The sequence below is a fragment of the Plasmodium brasilianum genome, assembly GCF_023973825.1.
Source record: "Plasmodium brasilianum strain Bolivian I chromosome Unknown PB_00_18, whole genome shotgun sequence".
Classification (NCBI taxonomy): domain Eukaryota; phylum Apicomplexa; class Aconoidasida; order Haemosporida; family Plasmodiidae; genus Plasmodium; species Plasmodium brasilianum.
Genome location: NW_027122941.1, coordinates 23985 through 36846, shown reverse-complemented (window position 1 = coordinate 36846; position 12862 = coordinate 23985). Strand labels below are relative to the sequence as shown.

The 12862-nt window shown below is 19.1% G+C and overlaps 2 protein-coding genes across 2 annotated transcripts; both read right to left on the bottom strand.

The window, feature by feature from the left end:
* Positions 1-5255: 5255 nt before the first annotated feature.
* MKS88_000316 (uncharacterized protein) lies at positions 5256-6136 on the bottom strand (the record flags this gene model as incomplete). The annotated part of the gene is made up of 2 exons (XM_067219359.1): positions 5256-5927; positions 6050-6136. 2 exons carry the CDS (start codon positions 6134-6136, stop codon positions 5256-5258), a joined length of 759 nt encoding a protein of 252 aa, XP_067070311.1.
* A 3549-nt stretch (positions 6137-9685) lies between these two features.
* On the bottom strand, positions 9686-11634 carry MKS88_000315 (PIR protein; the record flags this gene model as incomplete). Its single annotated transcript, XM_067219358.1, has 3 exons — positions 9686-9850; positions 10021-11472; positions 11617-11634. The coding sequence occupies 3 exons, from the start codon at positions 11632-11634 to the stop codon at positions 9686-9688; spliced, it is 1635 nt and encodes a 544-aa protein (XP_067070310.1).
* Between the last annotated feature and the right edge of the window lie 1228 nt (positions 11635-12862).

Sequence of the window (12862 nt, the reverse complement as noted above, 5' to 3'; positions counted from 1 at the left end):
AAAGTATATTATAAAGTATTTATTTTAATCCTAACTTTAAAAAGGTAATTTGAATTAGAATAATATCATTCGAATTCAATAACAAATATTCAAAATATATAAATTATCTATTTAATACATTAATTTAAGTAATTATTTAATAATTATTTCATATATAAGTTAAAGAATATAATATTTGATTTCTTAATATATTGAATATATACACAATATAGAGAATATAGAGAATACTTTGCGCTATATTTTTAGAAAAATATTACTCTTTTAATTGATATATAAATATTATAAATTTTTACATTAAAATTATATTTTTGGAATAATTTTTATATAAAAAATATTAAATTCTAATGTCGCTGTTTTTACCATTGTATCTGTATAATTACATTAAGAATAAATAAACATTACTATATTGTTTACCAATTTATTTTGTAATAAATATTTAAATAATTCTCATATAATATTATTAAATAAACTATTATTCAATTGCAATAATAATATAATAAATGTATCTTTTCCTCTATAAAATTCCTTAATACGCAAATTAGTTATCCCACACATAAATAACCACTACAAATTAAACTTGAACTATAAGTTCTTGAATATATACTACTAATAACCTGAATCTAAACAAACAAGTGGTACATACGTGTGAATGTCATATATGGAAAAGAATATTATTTCATAAAATATTATATATTTTAACATTAATTAAGATAAAATAAAAATAATTAAAAAACATTAAAATATATATTTACAAGATTTCCAATTTTATTTATATGCATAAATTAAAAATATTGATATTAAGATATCTCCGTCCAGATATACCTGTTAAAAAATTTGAATAACTTATGATTTTTCATTTTATAAGTTACATGTTTTTAAAAATATTTACCATGTTATTAATAAATCAAATATTTATCTAAAGGGGGGTTTCAGTATAAGCATAACGTAAAGCAGTTTTAACAAAATTTGCGTTTAATAATGTTAAAATTCCATAAATAAATTTCATGCAAAACCATATAATTTATCTTTATTAACAAAATAAATATTAACATTTAAATTATAATATGTTAGATGTCCAAACATTGATAAAAACACCATAATCATTTTATGATCTATCTATACATATAACATGCATATTCTTTAAAATTTATATTATTTTAAAGAACATTAAATTTTGTAAAAATTCCAAGACATTAATAGAATATAATTATAATTATTCACGTATTAATATTTCTACTGTTGTTTAGGTTAACGTACGAGTAAAAAAAATAACAATAGGAAAAATTTATAAATAAGCATCTATATATAATAATGTTATGCAGGTAATGTATTTATTCATAAAATTTATTTACATTTAATTAAGAAGTTAATTAATTTTCATTATAAATATATTATTAATTTTTAATGAAGTAGTTATTAATTTATATAGAATAAAATGAGTAATTGCTGTATTATGTATGTTAATATCAAACTAATTTTATTTTAAAAAATGAATTCTGTTAGTAGAGTCAAAAACATACAAGTATATTATAAAATTAATATCATTTTTTTTTATATTTAGTAAAATTCTGTGACATTATATCTTAAACATTAAAAGGAAATTGTAGATGCTATTTCAGATGTTCAAAATGACACGGGTAAAGTGCTAAAAATCCAGGAAAGAAATGTGGCAGTAGTTGAAATAACGAATTTATAATATCAAGTCTAGATACTGTTGGATATTTAATTGTACTAAATGAACAATATAATTCTTATAGCATCAAATATTATAAAGATTTGAATTACCTGATAATCGCTTAATAAAAATATATTAAGAATGCCACTTAATTTTCAGATATAAAATAAATTTCCGTCCCAATTAAATAATATATTCGTGCAAGAGTTTAAAAATATTGATACAGAAATTTTAAAAAACTCTAAGTACTATACAGTTATGATAATGCTTCTAACAATTTTAATGGGCAATATTTTGATTCTAATGATAACTATTGTATACATATTAAAAATTCCTTTGACTTTTTTATTCAATATTACTATCAATTCCAAAAAAAAGTTAAAAACTTTTTTTGTAAAGAATTAAACGATTTTAAAGAAATATATAATAATATAATGTGTAATGTAACTTCTTGTCCTGGTGTGCCACAAATTTACCACCTACTAAAATAGATTATGTATTTGTTGCTAGCTTTACAATATCTGCATTATTACTAACAATTTTCACCTTAATTTTTTTATATAAGATTAATAAATATTATAATTAATAATGTGAATAACGTATCACAATTCTTATAATTCATTATCACACAAAGTATTAAAAACAATAAAATAATACTTTTAATTACATATATATATCTTTTTTTTCATATAATTTACTCCAATGAAATCATATCTACGTAATCGTTTACTAAAGGAAAAACTAATTAAACTTAAATAAGTTGAAAAAGAAGCAATATAATCACCACAAAACACACATTATGAAGCAAATATAAATTATGAACGAAGTCTTCATAATATAGACTATCAACCACAATTCTACACTTGATACAAAAGTAGAGTTTATATTATTTTCATTAGAAAGTCGAACATTTATTCGTGTATATGTTACGTATAAGAGGAAATTCATTAATACATAAGACAAAATAAAAATAAATAAATGAATACATTTGTCTAAAAATTACAAAAATAATGATGTAAATATATTTTAAAAAAAAGCATGACATAAATTCAACCCTATGGTAAAAGTCATAAGCAGAAAAATTAACATTTGTATGAAATTTTTTTAAGAATGGAAAACAAATATTTTTAAAACATAAATATACAACGCAAGATTAATAAGAATATGCTGATTCTCATGTACAATTATATGAAGTAATGTTTATTACATAAGTATTAAAAAGGGGGAGAAAACAAAACAAAACAAAAGAATCAAATATAACAATAATAGTTTTATTACATAATAAAAAAACAATAACCTAAGATAAAAACATTAATCAAAAAGAAAAATAATAGATATTATTTAATTATAACTAACATTATTTTAAGCTTCTATCATTATTTATTTTCTTACAATTAAGTTGAATTAAAAATTCAACCCAGAATACAACAATATTAATATTGCAATCTTGATTTTTTAGATGTTCTATGTGACAATGTATTAAGAATCCTTATGCAATATGATAGGATAGGTTAATTTTAGTACTTCTCAAATATAAATGAAAAGATTCATATCCATTAATTAATAATTGATAAATATATTCCTCTCAAGCACAATTCTTAATTCTTTTTCTTTTTTAATACCATTTTATATATTTAACATCTAAGTAAATTAAACAAATAGATACATGATAAATAAGAAATATATATGAATTTACCTTATAATTATCTATTTTTCTATAAATCATATTATAGTAACAAAATACATTGTTCATGTTCCTAAATATTATTTTTATTTACTTCATACAAAAAGAAAAATAAGATAAATATTCCAATAAATGTCATAGAAAGTAACACGAAATTATGAAAAGGATCAGGAAAGTTGAAATATAATTCTACATTACTTAAGGTTCCTCATACAATTCTACTTTATAGTTTCCATAGAACTTATTATATACATATTACTAAACGTATGATATTTTATAAATGGAACACTCTTTTTCCATTATGTGTATTTTTTATGTATTGTTCTAATTTGTACATTAAAATTTTCAGAATACTCACTCGTTTTTATTATTTCACATAACAATGTATTACCTCGGATTTTATTTTATATCCGAATTTTATTTACTAACATACATATGACATTTTTCTAATTGTAATAAATACCACATCCAAAAAAATAAAGAAGAAAATATATATTAAAGAAACTATATCACTTCATGGAAATTTTGGAATATTCTTATAAAAAGTATAAACCCAAATAATTTTTTAATAAGGAAGTAGTCGATTTTATTTTACTTGATCATTTCTTTATAGTAATCATAAATTTAGTAGAAAAAAAGTGTTCAGCATATGGTCATACTTTAAATAAATATAAAAACACTATTTAAATTGTTATATTTTTTTAATCATTGTCTTTAATTTTAATGTAAATATTTATAATAATATATATATATATTCTAACAGTGTAATAATGCTCATAACAAAGAAAATTATAAAAATAATAAAATAACTCTTCTTTATACACTTATTTATGCATTATAAACTTATGTTATTTTTAAAAAAATTAATATATAAAAATTATTTTTTTAATTCTCATCAGAATTCAACATATTTTAATTTATTATTTATAAAAAAATTATATCAATCAAAAAAAAAAAAACCTTGATTTCATTTATATTTTAAATGTATATTATTAAAAGAAAAAAAAAATTTTGCAAATTAAAAGATACTTTTAAAATTTAAATAGTCTATAAACTTTTTTTCTTTTTTTTAGGTATATAAATAAAAAAAATATTTCGATTTCTTAGAATCTTGAAGTATATTCTATTCATTTTAAAAAAGAATTATATATTTAATTATGTACGTAAAATTATCATATAAAGAAAAAAAGGAACCAGGATAAAATTAAAATATTAACCATACTCCACTAGACTATGGATTCTACATAAAAGGATATTATATTATTATATATTTATAACCTAATAATTATAATATTAAAAAAAAATAACGCGTTTTTTAAAAATATATTTTAAAATAAATATATATAATATTATATGTATGATAAATATTATTTCCTAAAATAAACAATGAATTTGATTTTATTATAAATATATGAATTTATACAACAAAGTACATTCAATTCAATTCATAATTCCCTAAAAAAGACATATTTAGTTTTAAATTTAAACGAATAATTACTTTTTTTATTTACACAGGATTTAATAATTTGTGTCTTGAAAAAAATGTAAAATAATAATTAGTATTATTTTTTATAGTAGCAAATGTAATTTGGTACAATACATCAATAGATTTATACGGATCGGACTTCTATATATTAACATTAAAAAACATGTTTATATTTTTTTAAAAATAATGTAAAATATAGATATATATATTATAATATGCTATTATAATTAAAAAAAACGTTAAAATATAAAGTGCAGTCATTGAAAAATTCAAATTAATAAAACAATTAAAGGAATATATTTTTACTTTTGCCGGTTAACAAAGATATTAAGTGCATTTGGATATATGTAATCTAAGTAATTTATTGTTATGTGTGCTATTTGTGTATATTATTTATGGTATTACAGATCTTATTTATTATAGATAGCTACCTTACGTAAAGAAGGATATGCCGTATTATTAATATCATATTTTTTTTCTAAAGCTTTTAAATATTTTACAACTCTCCTTTGTATAAAAAACATTGCTACAGCAACTACAAAAGTTAATATATAAAATAACACAACAAATAGACTTATTTTATTAAATAAACACATAACATTATTAACATCATCCAAGTACCCCAATTTTCCTAAGACTATTAACGTGATACCAACTAGTACATGGAAGCTCCCTAAAATAAAAATCCCAAGTAATTTTAATTTTATATCTTCCTTTAAAGATATAAAATCTTTAATCCATGAATTCCTAACTATATTTTTATAATAAATTTTGTCAAATATTCTCTTTTTACAATATGAATTTCCTCGAATGTACATAGATGATTCAGTTCTTCTAGGTAGCTTATAGTTTTTTCCACTTTTTAATGAACCTTTATCTTCCAATATATTTTTTTCTTCATTTATTTTTTCATTATTATATATATCTTTTTTTATGTACTTTCCATTATTTGGTATCACATCATCCATCCATACTGTATATGGACATTTCATCTGTTTACGTTTTGCTAGTAAACGATAAGTTATTTGACCTAATTTTCTATTATTGTCATAATTCTTATCTAAATATTTATTAAAGCTACTCTGACAAAACAAGGAATACATGCATAATTTAAAAAAACAAATAATTTCATACTAACAAAATTATTAATAGAAATAAAATGAGTATAATATTTATAATACATGTATCCATATTATTATCATACCATGTTATTGTTAAAATGATTTATCCATGTTAAAATGAGAAACGAAAAAATTTTAATAAAAAATTGTAACTTAAATTTTTCTTCCATGATTCAAAATTCTAATATTGTAATATATTCATTGAGAAAATATTTAATAATAAAATTGTATTCTTCTAATTACAAAGAACATTATATATATTTTTTTAATATTATTTCATAAACATTTAATTATAGTACATAATTATAATGCATTTTACAATAAATAAAAAGGAATATAACTCTAAAAATATATTGTAAAATTATTAACTTAGTCTTAATTATAAACAAAATTACCTTTTGTAAACATAATATAATACGCGCTAATTAATAATTATCCAATATATATGTATTAGTTGTTTAATATATAAGTATATTTAAATAATTGTTTTTTATACTTCAAAAAAAAAAAAAAAAAAAATATATAAATATATCTAAATATTAAGTTTATATAGAATATAGAATTTACAGAATATAGATAATTTGTTTCCCTTTTTATGGAGAGAATCATAAATAATTTTAACAATATTTTCCTTCTATTAATGATAATTTTATAAACATTATATTATGGAAAAATTACTTATTATTAATAAAACATTAATTAATGTAAAAATATAATAATAGTAAAAATTTTAACAAAAAAAAAATATAATATGTGCTAATTTTTGTGTTATATATTTCATTCATTTATTTACCATGTAAATCTATCATACTACACATATTTTATAATATATTGAAAAACCAAAATTTCTAATATACTACTTAATAAAAAAAATATATATTTTAAAGGAAAATAATGAATGCTTTTTTATTTTTGTAATGTATTTTTTGAAGTTCATAACTTTTTAATATAATTAATTTATTCAATTATTTCTAAATGAAAAATTTTGAATGCGCTTAAATTCTTTTTTTTCTAGTTCATTATGTATTTAGAAGAAATATTTGTATAATAAATAAGAAAAAAAAAAAAAGAAAGTAATATATTATTAATCTATTTATATAAAATTTTGCATTTATATAAAATAAAATGGGAATTCTATATTTTTCTTTTTTTATAATGCAGCATATATTGACCTAATGGTGTAGTTTAATTGTTATTATATAAAAAATAAATAAGCATTCTTTTTTTTATCTTATTAGTTTAATAACTTTTTGCTTGTAAATACTTAAAATACTTTGAAATTAAATAATTAATTAAATTACACTTTTACTAAATAAAATTGCATCTTTTATGAAAAAAATTATATTAATAATTTAATAATTAAAATAAATTCACAATAAAGTAAACTATTCTTAAAAATTAAAATAGGAAGGTGTAATATGTATATAAATAATTTTAAATAATTTAATAACATATACTTATAGAAAAAGTATAAATGATTAATCTGTATATAATTTATATATATTACATCCACTAATTATTAAAAATGTGTATTAATGATTTAACGAATTTAAAATTATAATAAGAATTATGTATAATTCTAAAAATATTTATTACCGCTATATTTTATATAGTAACAATAAAACATAAGAAAATATTATAATAATATAGTGATTATATATAAATAACAAAAATTAAAGCAAACATTTTCTTATGAATTATGATATTTTTAGATTATCTTTAATTCAAAAAGATAAAAGTTAAAAGGAATAATTCAAATGAATAATACATAAGAACATATAAATAATAACTTTGCAAAAACAATTATAGTTCTCATGAAACACCTAACAGCAGTATTGTAGTTCTAAAGTTATCCCTCATAATTTCATTTCTTATACATTGTGAATTAGACTTTGAATAGTATACATAGTTTAATTTATGAAGCCATAATAGTAAAAAAGTATATGAGTGTAAAAATTATCTATTTAACATATTTTGTTTTCTCTATTATTTAATGTGTTTTAATAGTTATAGGTCTATTTTATATGGCATTTATTCGTATTTTTGGAATAATAAAATATAAAATAATTATTAATAAATTTTAATCTAATTAATAAAAAAAATTCATATCAATAATATTATTGACTAAATTGAAATATTGTTTTTTATAATGATTAATTAATCTTATAAACTAACAATGAAACATTGCAAAAATAAATAAAAACACTCTTATATAAATGTAATAAATAAATTAATGATAAATTACAAAAAAAATAAAAAATAAAAATAATATAAAAAACGTGAAAAAAATTAAAATAATAGTTTTTAGTTAATGTTTTTAAAATACTAAAAAGTAAGTGTATAACATATAAGTTAAACAGTAATATAATTCTTACATTAGGTAATAAGATCTATTAAAATATTTATATATATCACTGACACAAAAATTTTTATTTTCTGGTAGTTTTTGATACTTTATTTTATGTATATTATATCTTCTAAAGGCTCATATTAAAGTTTTTTTGTAATCGTTATTTTTTTTAGTTTGTATGTATTTATTCTATAAATATATAATTAAAAGTTTTTTTTTTCTAATATTGAATAATGGATATATTTTTATATAACTGCTAATGGAACATCACTAAAATTTTACATATAATTATGTCAGAGAACAGTAGTAATATAATATAATTTACGTATACTTAATATAGTTATCTAGTATAATACTTATTATTTCATAATTCTTTTTTTTGACACAAATAAATGCATAAACTTTTTTAATGATGATATTCTTTTAATTAATTTTTTCATGTATATTTATAATAAATTCCTCTGACAAATAATATAAATTGTATTAATTAAACATATCGAGAATATATTTAATATTGAACTTTAATTAATTATATATTTAATAAAAGTCTTATCTGGTATAGCGTTCAGAATATTAATAAACTTTATCGTATATAAAAAGATGCAATGCTCGTCAGATGCAATATCATTTTACCGAAAAAATAATATAAAATAAGACTATATAAATATTGTTAGAAATTTAAAACTTTGTTACATGAATGATAACATAATCTTTAATCTTAATTTTCTATTTATCTTTTTTTATTAGAATGCACAAAGTATTATTGTTTTATGAGTTACATTATGTTTACATTTTCTAAAGTTAGTAGAGGTACAATTTTATTTGCTAATTTACTAGTTTTAAACTTATTCATTGTACATGTAAATTTAAATTAATTTTTACATTAATTATAGCTATAATACATTTCTTATATTAGAAGCTTTAACAAGTTATTAAATGAACTTAGTATATAATAGGTAAAATTAAAATAAATAAAAATATTCAACCAATATATTACAGAAACTCAAGATTTATTAGAGCCTTAAATTATTACTAAACATTATAATCATTTCTATTTTTTTATATATAAGTAATAATAATAGTGTCTGCTAAAATTATAGTAATTTAAAAAATAAAATTTTAATAAAAAATCAGTATTATATAAAAATTCAATTAATAATATTATTAAAATATATACAAAAAAACACATACAAATTAATATAAAAAGTTAAAAGCAAGAAGGAATATATTTTAACTGTAGCTCTTTATTTATTGCTTTTTTAAATTATGGATAATTAATAGAAATGCACATTTATCTCAATTTTGTATACTTTTTAATATCTTAAAAATTAATCATTTGATATTATGTATAACACCAAGAAAATTATGTTCATTCTTCTATATATACTACACTAAATCTCCTTCTGTTAGAATGCCTATAAGTTCGTTTTATGAATCTTTTTGATAATCCTTGAGTATGTAAAGCAGCTAAATTATATCTATGTCTATTTTTTTTTTTTTTAATTTTACCTACATATGATCCAAAGGGAGTAAACTAATAAACAAAATAAAAGATGTAACACATATTAAGTGTGATTATATTATAGTTAAAACATTTTAAAATAAATCTGTTATAAATAGAAACTCATAATTTAATTATAGCACGAAATGGATTTTGGTATTTACTTTAAAATAAAGGAAAAACGCAAAAATTAATCCCATTACTAAAGAAGCTACAATGGAAGCACGCACAAAAGCATTCTGTAATATAATAGATTCTGAATAATTTCTAGGAAGTGCATGATAATTTGGATTTTTAATATTAGTAGTCACTGCTTGATGAGCCTTTAAAGCTTGCAGATGTTTAGGATTTCTTAATTCCTGTGAGTTAATTATCGCTAACTGACCTATCTTATCATTTTTAAGAACTATTTTTAATGATTGTGCTGGCCATTTCTTTCCCTTATTTAAACGATAACCACCAGATTCCTCTAATCTAACAAGTATATCTTGGTTAACCAATTTTTCCACGTACATACAAAGTCCTGTTTTATCTTCCCCTGGTTTGTCACTAGGACAGCGTAGTTTTCCTTTTTCATCTAATTTCCATCTTAAATCAACATTTTTTCCATTTTTTCCAGGAAAAACATTAATATTCCTTTCAGAATTACTACTAAATTCTTCATTACTTCTCGTTCCACTATCAGTATTTGCTAAATCTCCACCTAATGTTGATATATGTCCTCTAGAAGAAATACCCTCAGATTGTTCTAATTTTTCCTTGCCTATATCTGCAGTCACAGTAATATAGGGCTTGATATTTGCTCCTAATAAACTACATGAATGCGTTTTAATATTACTCTCTGAAGATATACCATTACCTGAAGTAGATATTCTAGTAGATGTTGAAGGCTCGTCACTAACTAGACCAGGACATGAAGTAAAATTAATTGACTTCAAAAATTCCTCGAATTCCCTAGAATCTAATTTTTCTTTTTCTGTTTCAGTATTAGATATATTTTCTAGTTTTTTACAATCAGCGCTTGTAGATTCTAACGTATATATGAGTTTACTTGGATCCAGATTATCACTACAATTCAAGAAATAACTTTGACACAACGAAATTCCATTAAAACAACAATTATTCTTCTTTCTTTTATAAACATCTCTGACAACATTAAGGTACTTTTTATAATCATCAATTCCAACGCTTTTACAGTTAGCACTACTTTTAATACTACTATAATTTTTAAAATAATCATGTAAATATTTCTCTTCTCTTTTGTTATCCAATTCTAACAAGTCATTATAAAAAAAATAATAATTACAATTAAATACTGCGTATTTACTAATAAGAAAAGTGTTTAATTTATTAAAATTTTTAATAATAGTTTTGACATCATCAGTTGATGCTTCTTTCTTAAACAATTTCCTGATTTCTTCATAAACCCAGTACACATAATGAGAACAACTATCGTACTTGTTCCCTGATGTACTTATTTTAGATAAATTTTCTAAATTTCTTGCAAATTTTTTACAAAGATCAATAGTTTTATTTTTGTAATCATCTTTTACAGAATTAAATATATTACAAAGGCTGTTATATTGAGTATCAGTGACCTCTTTATTGAAAGCATCATATATCTTATGTGAAGGTAACTTTTGTAAAATTTTATCCTAAAAATAAATTATAAAATATGAATAGTTTAAATACTTAAATATTTCTTATAATAAGTGAATATTCTTATGTTTTTTGATGTAAAATATTTTATTTTAATAAGGAAATATAAATTATTGTTTGTACGAAAAATGAAAATATACATAATCGATTTCTTCCATTTCTATAATTTCCTTTAAATTTGATGATAAATATATACTAAATGATAGAGAGCTACATATGTATATTATATATATATATATATTTATTCATTTATTTATGCTTAAATAATGATAACATATATGCAAACAGTTTTCTCCGATGTTTTTTTCTTCATTAATCTTTACACGTATATGTATATATTACTTAGTTAAAATATCATCTAACTTATTTTGTACAAAAAATTATAATTGTATTTTTCTACTATATTGATAATTTTAATAAAAACACTAATACTTTTAATATGTTTAATGCGATATAATAACAAATAAATAAAACAAATGTACACAACATAGCACACGTTATTATATATATATATATATATAATGAATTACAATTAGAGTATTTTCATAAAAAGAAATAACATCTTTTACATAAAAATTTTAAAATTGTAATGAATTGTTATTTTTAATTTTTTTAACACTATTGTAATTTTAAATATTTGCATATATCCTATTGTAAATATCTAATAAAATTAAAAAATTACAGTTTTTTTGATGAATCTTTTCCATTTATATTCATACAAATTTATCTATATATTTATGGCATCATAAGGAATACAATGAAATATACACTCATTAACAAAATTAACAAAAATAATATTATAAATATTAAAAATAGGTAATTGAAGAAGGAATATTACAAAAACACGCAACATAAAATATACATGGTTTTTAAAATGATAAAATATATGGGTTATAATATATTGTTTATTTTATTTCTTATAATTTCTTAAATAATCCTTATAACGTAACTAAATATTGTTTTCTTCTTTCAATGAAAACTTTATGTTTTAGGTTAATATTTAATTTTTTTTTCAACAATACAGTCCCCTCAGTATGAATTTTTCTATGCATCAAACTATTTATATATATATTAAACAAGCATATATACTATATATTATATAATATAAAAGCGTTTTAAAAAAAAAATTAAAAATTATTTTTCTTAAAATCAGGATAAAGCACTATTAACTTTTGTAGCATAATAAATATATTATATTAAATACAGCTGAAAAGGAGTTAATGCAGTCTAAATATATATGCATATTTTGGAAAATGTAATTAAAATAACTTTTTAATCTTTTGTGTATACACAATGTTGATTGATAACATAATTATATTCAGAATTTTGTAGATATTCTTCAATATTTCTTATATATTTTCTCTTTTCTAATTATAAATTAACTGC